This window comes from Sorex fumeus, unplaced genomic scaffold, assembly GCF_029834395.1.
Source record: "Sorex fumeus unplaced genomic scaffold, SorFum_2.1 ptg000003l, whole genome shotgun sequence".
In the NCBI taxonomy this organism is placed as follows: Eukaryota; Metazoa; Chordata; class Mammalia; order Eulipotyphla; family Soricidae; genus Sorex; species Sorex fumeus.
The window spans coordinates 5,118,062-5,132,025 of record NW_026606060.1 but is presented as its reverse complement, the minus strand read 5'-3'; the positions used below and the strand labels follow the sequence as shown (position 1 = coordinate 5,132,025).

Below are 13,964 nucleotides of genomic sequence, written 5' to 3'. Positions count from 1 at the left end.
AGAATCGTGGCACCTTGGCCCGGCCCATCGCGATGCCAGGGTAGCACATAACTTACCGGCTTGCCCTGGTTCCATCCAGTCCCATGTCGGGACCCTGCCATTGGGATGCTAGGAAGTGAGGGCAACTGAGGCTTAAGTTGAGAAGGCAGATGCCCAGGAGTGAATAACATTCAAAGCCAATCAATTCCTAAGTTATGGAGCATATTAATTAATTGTCTTCCTGTATCTATACAAAAGGACATTGCATTAAAGTAAACTGCTCAAAAGACATAAGGAGAGGAGAAAGGCAATATTAACTTACAGTACAGCTTCAGTGTCTAAGAAGGATGAGACCTTACAAATTGGTTGGGGAAGAGAGCATAGAAGAGGTTACAGACAGACAAAGTAATGGGAGTGACCCGGGAGCACTGTGATGGGTACAATCTGATAAACCTAAGCTCCGTGTACTCCAACAGCCGTTTAATGGTAACAAATATAAATTACATTGTTTTGGGCAGGTTTTAGGAGTGGGTGGGGAAATGGAGGCAGTGGTGGAAGGAAGGTGACAGTGGTGGGATTGGTGTTGGAATATCGAATGCCTGTAACAAACCTTTATAAACCACCATATTTGAATAAAGGGGGGCAGGAGGGAGGAATTGACGCTCCTTATACCTGAGGATCTCTCACCAAGCTCTCAATTCTATTAGAGTCTGTCCTTTTTCTAGCACCACTCTGTTTTGATTATTACAGATTTATAGTATAGTTTGAAGCTGGGGAGAGAAAAGCTTCTCACCTTCTTTCTCCTAGAATTGCTCAATTTATATTTCATAACACCACGTAAATTCTTGTGACATTTGATCTGTCTTTTTCTAAAAATCACAGGTATTTTTCATAGGAACTGCATCAAATCTGTACAGTGCTTTAGGAAAGAAGATTCTTGAATAGGTGTATTTTTGTTGTTGTAATCACATGGTCACAATAGTGTTAATGTTTATGCTTTTGGGGTACAGGTTTATTCCACCTTCATCATCACCAAAGTGCCCCAGCCCCTCAACCACTGTCACATCTGTCACTTTAGTGCTCCAACTTCCTCCCTACCCCCTAACCCCACAATCACTGGAACAGCCTCAGTTCTGTTCTCTGCTGTTTTCACTGGATAATGCCCATTTTCTTACTGTTTCTTTATCTATGAGTAAGATATTCTGATATTTGTCCTACCTCTGACTAATTTCACCTAACGTGATATCCTCTAGCCCATTCCAAATAATATCAAATAATGGTATTTCATCTTTTCTCAGAGCTATGTAGTATTCCACTGATTTCTACTGTAATTTCTTTCTCTGCTCATCTGTCATTAGACGTTTGGATTGCTTCCATATCTTGACTATGGGAAATCATGCTGCAGTGAACACAGGAGAGAATGTGTCTTTCCCAATGACTGTTTTGAGTTTGGGGATAGATGCTGGGAAGAAGGATCACTCTATCAAATGGCAGTTCTATTTTCGATTTTTAAGACATCTTTGCTCCTTTTTATATAAGGATAAACTGGATGTCATTCCCATCAATGGCAAACAAGGATTTCTTTCTGTTGCTTTTTCACCAACATTGTTTACAGTCTTTTGGATACTAGCCATTCTCACTGGTATGAGATATTATTGCCAATTTTCTTTTCCTGATAAGTGACAGGGAAGACATTTTCATATGCCGAATGGCCATCTGCATGTCTTCTCTGAGGCATTTTGAGACACACAAGAGCAAATAGGGATGTTCCGGAGCAAACACACCTGCCTTCTACTCCCATCACTTGCAAATTTGGGGCCAGAGAGATGTTTCAGAGGGCTGGGTTGCAGGCTTTTTTTTGCTAATGCTAGAGCTGTGAGTTTGAGCCCCAGTGCCACCTGGTTCCCTGAGTTCAACTAGAATAGCTCCTGAGCACTGAGCCTGAAGAAGCCCCTGAGCAATACCAGGTAAAAATGAAAAACAAGCTCCCCAAAACCTGCAATTGATATTGTAAAGCAGTTATAAACCAAAATGTCACTATCACTATCACTATCCTCCCGTTGTTCATCGATTTGCTCGAGCGGGTCCAGTAACGTCTCCATTGGAGACTTTGTTGTTACTGTGTTTGGCATATCGAATACATCACGGGTAGCTTGCTAGGCTCTGCCGAGCGGGCAAGATACTCTCGGTAGCTTGCCGGGCTCTCCGAGAGGGGTGGAGGAATCGAACTCAGGTCGGCCATGTTGGCTGCGTACAAGGCAAACGCCCTACTGCTGTGCTATCGCTTCGGCAGCACATATACTAAAAAATAAACCAAAATGATATTTTAAAAACCTACAGTTTGGCTAGAACAATAACACTGAAGGTAGGGTGTCTGCTTTGCATACAACCAATCTGAGTTCAATCCCCAGCACCCCAGATGGCCCCCCAAGTCTGCCAGAATTGATCCCTCAGTGCAGAGCTGGGAGTAAGCTCTCAGCACCATTGGATGTGGCCCCCAAACAAAAAACTTACAGCTGATGAGGACCTACAGTGATGGTCTCCATCAGTCTTCAACATGCACCTGCTACACCACATTATCCTATGGAAAAATAACCCTCCACTTTTTCCCTATACACACAAAATTTATGACTGTACCAATCAGACCTGCATATATAGGAACACCATATCTTCCATGGTTTTCCACTCCTCCACTGCTGAGTGACCTGAGGGAATTTCTCAGTCCGTGGGCTGCTCAGTTTCAAGAATTAAAATGTCTAACTGACAGAGACAGAGCAGTCATTTGGGTTCTTGCTCCAGCATAAGTCTACTGGAAGTCACTAGTGACTACAATCGAGAAAATACACAACCCAGAGAGCAGAGAGCGGCCTCACAGCAGGGCCCTGAAGGAGCCCTGGAAGCTGAAGTCATAAGTACCCGAACCATGGGAGATACAGAACCTAGGCAACCACTGAGGAGAGACAGTGAGGAAGAGTGTGAGAACTGGGAAGACAGAGAGAACCAGATCTCTGAGAACCAGCAATGACATGATGTTGTAGATGTAATTTTACAATAACAGAACCCATCAAAGCATATGAAGTCAAGTCGCACCGGTTTCAACCACCAAAGCCAGCAGTCACCATGAGGTCCAGTCATGGCAGGCCTCTGGCCCACCTGTGACCTTCCTAGAACCTTCCTTTCCCTGGGCTCCCTGGAACAAAGATAGATTCTTTACACATTGCCAGGAGTTCCAAACCACCCCCAAAACAGTGAGCCCTTCATCCTGACTTCCTTCCTGAAGGAATGTTTGTGGTGAATTTGCCTTTGCACAGGGAATCTTGCCCTTGGCATGCTGTTTGTCTTGAAGAGTTATTGCAGTGTGAGGAGGGCAGCCTCCTAGGGACAGGCCAGGGTAGAAAAGGGCAGAGGACAGACATGTAGAAGCAAATGGATAATTATCAGTCAAGAGATTTTGCTCATGCTGGAGGATCCTTCCCTCCTGCCCACAGTTCACCCATGACCCTTCATATCGCCTCTTCCTGCCCCCCACTCCCCACCAGCCTGCCACGGTCGCTCCCACCATCTCAGCACCAACCTTCTTGACGACGACTGTAGATTGCCTTCTGGACCCTTCTCTTCATCCTGCTTCATTTCCAGACCTTTTACCCAATGTCTCTTATATTCTCACCACTGGGAGACAGAATCAATTTTCCTATCCTTTGATTTTGGTTCTAGCCAAGTGACTATCTTAAATTATTTGTGAAAGCCAGTGAAGAATAAGCTGTTCTAGTTTTTGTTTTGTTTTTGGTTTGGGAATTGTTGTATTTGGTTTTTTGTTTGTTTATTTTTTTGGTGGGGGTGGGGGGAGAGACACACCCATCAATGTTCAAGGATTACTCCTGGCAGTGCTAAGGGATGCCATATGGGATGCCAAGGACCGAAACAATAATTGGCTGCAAGCAAAGCAAGCTAGCTACTGTATTCTCTCATCATCCCCTAAAATGTTGCAGTTTTGTGGTCTCTTATGTTTCTTGCATCACCATGTAAAGAGCACTCCAGGCTAGTCTGTTGTTTCCCAGAAGAGAATGACAGACATGTAAATATTGGTTAAGACCTAGGTGACCCCAGCTAAGATCAGTTAACTCTTAGATGTCTGAGTCAAGCAAAGGTGTCGCAGGTCACTGAGACTCTACAGTTGCTGTATCTGCAGCTGATTTAACTACCTGGTATCACTTACAATTAATTTCCACCACCTGATGATTTTTGATAGCTTATTCACTGATCAAACAAAATTTCTTCAGGTAGATCAGATTTAGTAAATAAAGTTTTCTACAGAATCCCCAATTAAATTTGAATTTTAGATAAGCAGGAAATAATTTTGTTCATGTAAGTTCTCTCACACATAGAGCATATTTACACTGAAAATTATTTTCTAAAATTCTAACTTAATTGGTCACTTTCTATGTATCTGGTGAACCTCCTCCTAGAGGTGATGGCAGGCTAGACCCCTTACACGAAAGTTGTAGATAGTCACATGGCTGCCATCACAATCCCAGGACAGGAGAGGCTGAATGCAGTCAAAGATTTGCAAGGTTGTCCTTGAGTATTTCTCCTGGGGACAAATTCAGCCCTTAGGACAATAACGGTGATGTTCACCATTTACCTACCTGGGGAGAGGCAGGTGGTGGAAAATAGTTTTATTTTCATGGTTGCATTGCAATATAAGGAAGTGGCTAGATCCTTATCTCCATTTAGAAATGAGTACACTGAATATCAGACAGGTAGAACAATGTCCCCTTGGAGTTACAACTAGAGAGAATAGCAACACCAGAATTCAAATGCAGTCCATTCTCTTCTTATACTTTAATCCCACCTCCAGCTAGTAAAAATGTTTATTGTTATTTTGCAAAACAGAAAAAGAAAAGTTTTTTCGAATCCTCCCATTGTTTTACTGATTGCCCTTCAGTCTATGAATAATGACAATTGTGTTAGTTTGCCTAGAATTACTCTAAGGAAGTACCCAGACTAAGTGGCCTGTAGCATTGTAGCACTGTCCTCCCATTGTTCATCGATTTGCTCGAGAGGGCCCAGTAACGTCTCCATTGTGAGACTTGTTGTTACTGTGTTTGGCATACCAAATACGTCATGGGGAGCTTGCCAGGTCTTGCCGTGAGGGAGAGATACTCTCGATAGCTTGCCAGGCTCTCCGAGAGGGGCAGAGGAATCGAACACCAGTCGGCCGGGCATGTTGTGCATGCAAGGCAAACACCCTACCGCTGTGCTATTACTTATTAAGTGGCCTAAACAACAGAAATCTACTGTGTAGTTCTTGAGGTTACATGTTCAGGATCAGGAGGGCAGGATCTTTCCCAGATCTATAATAACTAATCTTAACGTCAGATTGACAGATCCATAAAACACCCAGGTACCTGGTTAAACATTGTTTCAGTATATGTCTTTACAGTGTTTTCAGAAGAGATTAAATTGGTGGAGTGAGTAGAACAGGATTAATTCTCTGAAGTCTTGAAAGAAACGTAGATGCAGAGAGAGATTAAATTGGTTCTCTCCGCCTGACCCCTTGAACCAACGTATCTTTTTCACCTTGAGCAGAATTTAGCCACCAGAATTCCTGGTTCCAGTGTCCTTGGATCCTTTGGGAATCACACCACTGATTTCTTAGGGCTTCGTTTTGCATAATATCCACTTCCCAGCCTCCATTCACACAAGTCAATTCCTTATAACAAATCTCACTATAATTTCTTATTGACTTTGCTTCTGGATAGCTCTTTAATGCAAAGCTGGGTTTGGTGATGTCTCACTTGGGTTTGTAGATGTCCATCTTCTTCATCTTCCTTCTGCACAGGACTGTGTCCAAGTTTTGACTTCTAACCAGAATATTCTTCGCATTGAATTGACCAATATTACTGAACTCACTAAATTAATGACCTCTGTAAACCCCATATCTCTTAATAAGGTCCTATTACGTGGTACTACTGAGTGTTATAACATTAATATGTGATTGGGTCTCTTCTTCTTTGGGGAGGGGGGCACAAGACCATAGCTGGGTTCAGGGATCTAATTGCTGCTCATTCCAAGAGAGTCTGCTTTTTTTTTTCTTTTTGGGTCACACCTGGCGATGCACAGGGCTTACTCTGCACTGAGGAATTACTCCTGGTGGTGCTCAGGGGACCATATGGGATGCTGAGAATCAAACCCGGGTTGGCCGCGTGCAAGGCAAATTCCCTCCCCACTGTGCTATTGCTCCATCCCACAAAGGACCATGTCTGCTTTTAAGAGGTACCCAAGAGATTCGATTTCAAGTGGTAGAACTGCAGTTTCAAGCAATTTCAAAGAGTGGCAAAGATTCATGCTCAAATTCTTTTTTAAAAATTTTATTTATCAAAGCACCATAAGTAACAAAGTTATTCATACTTAAGTTTTACAATACAATGCTCCATCACCCATCTTGCCACCAGTGTCAACTTCTCTCCACAAGTTTCAGTATCCCCCAGGTTCACTCTCCTACGGACCCCACCCCCTCCCAAACTAGCTTTTAACAAGCACCTTTTTAAGTTTGATTGTTTTGAAGTTTGGTTGTTTGAATCTGAGTCTCATGATTTTGTTGTAGTGTGGTTTGGATATTTAGCTCTGTCATTCTTTAGCATCATTGATGTACTTGAATCCCCTTGCCCCTTGCCCCCATTGCTTCCCATCTAACTTTTATCCTCATTGCCACTCTATATCCTTCCTCTGCCTCTACTCTTGAGTCTAGGGATGATCTTAGCACCTCCCCCACTTTTTTTCATTTTTTATAATTTTTTTATTGAATCACTGTGAGAGCAGTTACAAAGCTTTCAGGTTTAAGTCTTGGTCATACAAAGAAACACCCGTACCTTCACCAGTGCCCAATTTCCACCACCAAAAACCCCTGTATACCCCCATCCCAAGCCCTCCCCCTACCTGTTGGGGCAGATGATTTCCACATTACTCTCTCTCTACTTTGATTACATTCAATATTTTGACACCAGACCCACCATTATTAAATTTGGGATTTTACCCTAACACTCAGATCTGCTGAAAAGTCAACATGTTGTAGACAATTTGTTTTCTATTGCTGGTTATGAATAACACATAATGTCATGTGGCTGCAGTAGTGGCCACGCGATTTTGAAATTCTGAAATTTTAACAATTAAATCTGGAGGGATTTCTGCCAAAACCTGCTGGGTTCCAAGATTTGTTCCTGAGTCTCTTGGATCATAGCCGTTAAGCAGCTTGACCAGGGAAGGCCGTTAGTGGGCGGCAACTTGGGGTCTTTTGTGGACGAGAAGGAAAGGGCCGGCTCCACCCCCATCCCGTGAGACCCAGCATCTCTCATCACTGAGGGCCCAAACCTGACTGTCCAATGGGCTCTGGAGGATGGCGGCCACCGAGCCGCCTAGGGGGAGCAGTTGGAGGGACAGCACCCTTTCCCCGCTGGAATGGCCCAGCCACAGTAACCTACTGCAGGGACTGGACGCATTTCTGCCAAAAGCCACTGGGTTCTGAGATTTGTTTCTGAGTCTCTGGGATCATGGCCGTTAAGCAGCTTGATCAAGAGCCAGAGAGGCCATTTGTGGGCAGTGACTCGGGGTCTTGTTGGGACGGGGAGGAAAGGGCCGGGTCCACCCCCATCCCATGAGGCCCTGCATGTCTCGACACTGCGGGCTCAAACCTGACTGTCTGGTGACCTCTTGAGGATGGCGGCCACTGGGCCGCCAGGGGGAACAGGCCAAGGCATGAAACCTATTCTCACCTGGAGTGGCCCAGTGCTGGTAACCTACTGCAGGGACTGGACACATTTCTGCCAAAAGTCGCTGGGTTCCTCAATTTGTTTCTGAGTCTCTGGGATTATGACCATTAAACGGCTTGATCAGGAGCCAGAGAGGCTGTTCGTTGGCGGCAACTTGGGGTCTCGTTGGGGTGTGGAGGAAAGGGCCAGCTCCACACCCATCCCGTGAGGCCCCGTGTGTCTCAACACTGTGGGCTCAAACCTGACTGTCCAATGGCCTCTGGAGGATGGCGGCCACTGAGCTGCCAAGGGGAGGCAGGCGGAGGGACAACACCCTTTCCCCCTTGGGGTGGCCCGGCAACAGTAACCTACTGCACGGTCCGGATGCATTTCTGCCAAAAGCCACTGGGTTTCGAGATTTGTTTCTGAGTCTCTGGGATTATGGCCATCAAGCAGTTAGATCAGGAAACAGAGAGGCCATGCCTCCAATTATATAGCTGATCCAGAGGTGGTTTTTGGGTGTGTCTCCCACATACCTAACTTTAGACCATTTACTTTCTTGGTAAACTTTGCCCCAAGTTTTTGAGGTCTGGCCAAAAGCACAGCAACAATTTTGGGGTGCCTGAAAGTCTGAAGGCACCATCAGGCTGCTGATGCACTTGCCTCACAGGTACAGATTGACCTGCTGGCAGCACCATACCCCCAGCACCTCCCCCTTTTAAATCATTGCATTTCCTCATCCAGTTACTCTTAATTCCACATATTTATCCTTCTTCTGGTTTACTTCACTTAACATAATACCTTTCAGTTCCATGCATGTAGAAGTGAATTCCATTCTGTCATTCCTTAGAGCAGCATAGTATTCCATTGTATATCTCTACCACTTTTTCATGATTCACTGATCTGTTGTTGGACATCCAGGTTGATTCCAAATCTATTGGACTAAGAGCTCCGATGAATAATGGTGTGCACATGTCTTTCTGAAAGAATGTTTTTCTGTCCTGGTGGGTAAATACCCAAGAGTGGAATTGTTGGGTCATATGACAGCTCAATAATGGTCTTTAAAAGTGTCACACCATCTAGCAAAGGGGCCCTAGCAACTGGTAGAATGCAGGTTATTATGAGGACAGAGATTGTGATGGTGTCCAGGCTGTGGAATGTGGTGAGACCAAATGTTTGTGCCTCAAAAGATGCCCCTTGGCTTTAACTGGCAGCATTACGGGTTTCTGGATGGCAACAGAGGACAGAGAGATCATGGAAGCCCGGGGAGCAGGTGAAAGCTGTCCAACCTACACCAAGATGGTGACTGAAGATCCCATGTCAGAAGGGAAGTCAAGGGTTTTGGTAAGAGGGTGCATTCTCATTGGATCCCACACAGTCTGTCAGGGGTGGAGGGCTGCTCTGGGACATGTGACAGACGCTGAGAGCTGCTAAGAACAGAGGGTGCTGTGGACCCATCCCCACAGTGGCACCAGCCGTCCCCTGATGACACAGTGAAGTCACTTGAAGCTGCTTTAGTGCCTCCTCCCTCTGTGGACAGGACGGAGCCCCTACTCCCACTCCAGCTCTTTGATTGGCCCCCATGTCGGGATTCTCTCAATAGAACTGGGGTTCTTCCCTCCCTCCCTCCCTCCCGGGCCCCTGGAGAAGAGGGTATCTGCATGGCTTCAGAGTTAGGTTGGGCAGGGATTCAAAAAGCACCAGGAAGAGTCTTTCTCTGCACCCCAATGCCTCTCCTGGCAACTTTGGGGTGCCACTCCTCCAAGTGGGGCTACTGGCACCTTCTTTACGCTCAGGGCCCAGGAGTCTGTGTAAGCCACTTCTCTGGAGAGCCCAGGCTTCGCCTTTACACTCAGAGACAACTGTTCTGAGTTGTGGCCTGGTGCTCTGGGAACCCCGAGATGTGGCTGGGTTGAGGGGGTGTGGGTGTGTGGTGGTGGGGGGGTGAGGGTGAAGTGGGGGTGCAGTGGGATGCAGCAGGGTTTAGTGAGGGTACAGCAGGGTGCAGTAGGGCACGTGGGGTGCCCGGAAGTGCAGTGAAGATGCAGTGGGGTGCAGTGAGGTACAGCAGAGTACAGTAGAGTCACTGGGGGTGCAGCGGAATGCAGTGTGGGTGGTGGGTGCAGTGGGGTACCCGGGATGTGGGGAGGTGCAGTGGGGATGCAATAAGGTGTATGGTGCAATAAGGTGCACTGCATCCCCATGGTGCAGTGGGGATGCAGTGGGGTGCAGTGGAATGCACTGTGTTATACAGTGGGGGTGCAGCGCGGGTGCAGGTGCGGTGGGGTGTGGCAGGGGTAGGGTGGAAGGGAAGGCGCAGTGAGAGCAGGCGCCCCGGAGACCCCTCTCTTACCCCCCCACCCCACCTCTCTCCCCAGCCCCAGGAGGCCGAGGCCCCGAAGCCAGACTCCTCCTCCGACGCCCAGGACGAGATGGAAGCCTGCGAGGACCACAGTTGTCTGGGGCCTCCGAGGAGCGGGCCTCCCAAGGCCGACCCCACCACCAAGGGCCAGGCGGGCGACGGGCCGGAGCCGGCCGAGATCCCCCCCTGTCCCTCGGGGGCCCCGGACGCGGAGCGCAACGCCGAGATGGAGCTGGAGAAGGTGCGCATGGAGTTCGAGCTCACGCGCCTCAAGTACGTGCACGAGGAGAACGAGCGGCAACGGCAGCACGAGGAGGTGATGGAGCAGCTGCAGCAGCAGGCGCCGCCCCGCCTGGTGGGTGACCACCGCCCGCCCTGACCTCCCCAGGACGTGGCTCTGACGGCCTTTCCGCCGCCCACCCCCTCTTTTCCCGTAGGAAGCGGGAGAGAGGCACTTGCCGCGCTCAGGGCTGACCCGGGCTTCATTCTCAGCTTCCCTGAGTTTGCCAGGAGTGACCCGTGAGCCCAGCGCCAGGAGTGTCCCCTGAGCATCACCAGGGGCGGCCCAAAATTAAAATTTTCTTAAAAATTACGAAAAAAACCACCCACCCACCCCCCAATAGGGTCTGCCCAGTGAATTTTGCAGGAACCATCCGCAGGGCCCTGATGAGGGCCCAGGTGCATCTCCCGGCCAGGCTGGCCACTGAAACGTAGGCATCTTTTGGCAAGAGACGGGCTCTCCCCTGTTACTGAGTGGAGAGAACCCCCCTTGCGTTTGAAGGGAAAGGAAGTGCTTAGCATCAAGCACATCAATAATGAACGATGTTATTGTGTAAAGTAATGATGTTGTCTAGACTTTAAAAGGCAAACAGCCCGAGGTTGAAATCCGGGTCCTACTGCGCAGAAACGTTAACAGTGGGCAACTCCAGGATCTCCTGGAAGCCCCTTTAGCGAGTGTCAGGCACTTCCTACAGAGCTGGCTCACGAGGTCAACTCCAGATCTGTGCTGGCTTTTTTAAAATAAATAAATAAATAAATAAATAAATAAATAAGAAAAGACCCAAAACCCCCAGTAGGGTCTGGCCAGTGAGTTTTGCAGGAGCCATCACCAGGCCCTGAGGAGGGCGCTTTTATGCATTCATGCAAGGCGCTCCTTGACCCAAAGGCTCTAACCGACATTCATTACTTTCCCATGTCAGCGGAGTGTAACGTATTCCTTACGCTTCCCGGCTCTGAGTCATGCTCAATTCTGAGAAATCGGCCTTCTGCCTTAACCCGAGTCATCACGTTTGAGGAGAGGAGGGAAAGGAACCACTGAGCGAGCTCCCCCAGGCTAGCCAGTATTCCATTCATCAGCACCCTTGAGTTACATTCTACCCAGCTCACATTTCTCTGCCTTGTCCAAAAACACCAACCTGAAAAGCAGTGCCAAGTGATTTCTCAGAATTAAGATACGGGCTGGTCAATTTTTTAAAGGACACAGCATTGATTTGACATGATTTGTTCTCAATGAACACTGCTGGCTTAACAATGATCATTCTATTTCTTTCTCTTTTTTTTTGCCTGCTTAATTATACATTAGTTTTTGCTAGGCCAAGTCAAGCTTATTGAACTGGGATTTTTAGAATGCATCCCCATCCATGCACACACACACCATTTAATAATTAGTAAATATTTGCCTGTCTGTGACTCGGGCACATTTCTAAATCCTTCCAGTTAAGTTCCATTTCTAAACTTGTGTGCTGGAATTGCATTTGTCACAAGTTGGAATCTGGAAGGTTTTCAAGTAGAGATGGTGTGGTCTTATGGTCTTAGCCCTCCATCTATGTCTCTTCCCAGCCATAGTTACTTTTCCTTTTTAAGTTTGTTAGTCTCCTTGCTGGGTGACATGGAAGCCCTTGGCGTGTAATCCTATCTTTTCTGTCTTCTGCTCAAAATATATACCACTGAAAATGTTTGGGAAAGGCTAAAAGCTTTTGAAAATGCGTATCCTATCAAAATTGTAAGTATCAACCATCAGCATTTCAGATTGAAAACACTGGACTGAAAATGTGGCAGGAAGTCCCTCCCTCGATAGTCAGATGAGAGATGGCATTGTGGGGTGCTTCCTGCTCCCTTTATCTAGTTGACTTCCTGTTTTATGTAGGAACAACTATGGTTTGTCCATAATCCCCACCTGTTTTAAGAGTTTACAAAACAGTTTACCTTTCCTGCATTTGCTTAAAGGTGGATAGTCGACTCAGCTTTTCTTCTCCTGGATAGATAAGTAAATATTGTCTGAAAAACATACCTCTGTGGAGCTGGAGGGAAAAGACAGGAGTTAAGACCTGTGCCTTGCTAAGCACAGCCCGGTGTGACCCAAGACAAAAAATACATATATATTACCTGTATTTTTTGCTAATTTGGGTTCTCACATCTCCTGCCATATGATTGTTTATGAAACAAGTGGCACCATTTTAGACACTTTAAACAACAAACCCTATAGTTAAGATGATGCTTCTTAACTATAGACCGAATTAGTTTCATTGGCTTTTGCCTTAGCTACATGTCAATGCTTTAAATGGTTCAAATGTGTTGTTCTTAGGCCTCTTCATAGAAACTCTGGATAAATACATATGCCAGCAGTGAGATCAAGATCTCCCACTGCTTTCCCCCTTACCAAATACAGTGAAGGTTCGGGGGGTCCCTTGCCCATCTCTCAACATTCATCCCTAGGAGAGGGCAAACCCTGAGGGCAGAAGGCCAAGGAACTGACTCCCTGTGATGTGGACCAAGACCAAGAGAGTGGGGAAGAGTGAGCTTTGCTGTGTCTGTTCACAAAACAAGCTAAGTCACCCAGAGAACAGGCCCGAGAAGCAGGGTCTGGGATCTGGGCATCTCATAGGCAGAGGGAGACTTTCAGCGGGAGCCAGAGGGCAGCGGAAAGGAAGCGGGTTCAGAGGACAGGTCAGGCGAGATGAGAGCAGGCTCAGGAAGTGACATCCCTGAGTTCCCTCCACATGTCAGTTAAGGGGCCAGGAACTTGTGGGTCCTTGCCTCACTCTTCTTCCCCATCATCATGCAAGGCAGGCCTGTCTCCCCACCCAGCGTCACATCCAGGAAGGGACAGGAGCAGGATTGCAACACTGAGCCCCGATTCCGTCAGCTGCCTGTCTTCTTTCCCCCACAGTTCTCGGGAGGCCTCCAGGACCTCCTGCTCCCCCAGAACCAGTTTGCCATGTTCCTGTACTGCTTCATCTTTATACACATAATCTATGTCACCAAGGAGATGATCTTCTTTCTCTTCTCCAAGCACTACCTGTTCTGCATCGCAGCCATTTTGCTCTGTTTGATTAAAACACTGTGGTCATACTTTCAAGTGCCTTTACTCACCCCGTCCTGGGGAGCCCCTCCCTGACCCCTGACCCATTGCCTTCTCGTGGTGCTTGCTCCGGGCATACGCTATCATGGATGGCACAGCCTTTCCTCTCTTAGTCCAGTCCCTGTGCCGAGCCTGAGTTCTCCCTACAGATGAAGATGTCTGATTTCTGAAAAGGAGACTGTCAGAAGTTTCTGGGTTGGGGGGGAGGTTATCTGTAGGGAGATAGGGCTTTAGAAAGCTTTCCCAGAGTCACAGGCATCACCCCAAATCACCCAGTAATCAGAAATGGGACCCATATTCACTCATGTTCAACAATCTTCTCTGAGGTGGGGGAAGTTGTGATAGCTTTGGGGGAGTAAGCCTGCCCCAAGATGTTCATGTCCCAATCTACAGAACTTGTGACTATGTTTCTAGCAATGGCCAAAGAGACTTCAAACCAGGATTAAGTCATGAGCCTCAAAATGAAGAGAAGATGCTGAACACTGCAGGAGGCCCAATGTCATCCAGGGTGAGC

The 13,964-nt window shown here is 47.2% G+C and overlaps 1 protein-coding gene across 1 annotated transcript; it reads left to right on the top strand.

Moving 5' to 3' along the window:
- The first annotated feature begins 8,957 nt into the window (after positions 1–8,957).
- Positions 8,958–13,486, top strand: TMEM247 (transmembrane protein 247). The gene is made up of 3 exons (XM_056118874.1): positions 8,958–9,071; positions 10,106–10,444; positions 13,259–13,486. Exons 1-3 carry the CDS (start codon positions 8,958–8,960, stop codon positions 13,484–13,486), a joined length of 681 nt encoding a protein of 226 aa, XP_055974849.1.
- The last annotated feature ends 478 nt before the right edge of the window (positions 13,487–13,964 follow it).

Excerpts from the sequence above, each read along its gene's own strand:
- TMEM247 (XM_056118874.1), top strand. The coding sequence starts at position 8,958 with ATGGCAACAGAGGACAGAGAGATCATGGAAGCCCGGGGAGCAGGTGAA. Across the intron at positions 9,072-10,105 it reads AAGGGAAGTCAAGGGTTTTG|CCCCAGGAGGCCGAGGCCCC; the intron begins GTAAGAGGGTGC and ends CTCTCTCCCCAG. Across the intron at positions 10,445-13,258 it reads AGCAGGCGCCGCCCCGCCTG|TTCTCGGGAGGCCTCCAGGA; the intron begins GTGGGTGACCAC and ends TTTCCCCCACAG.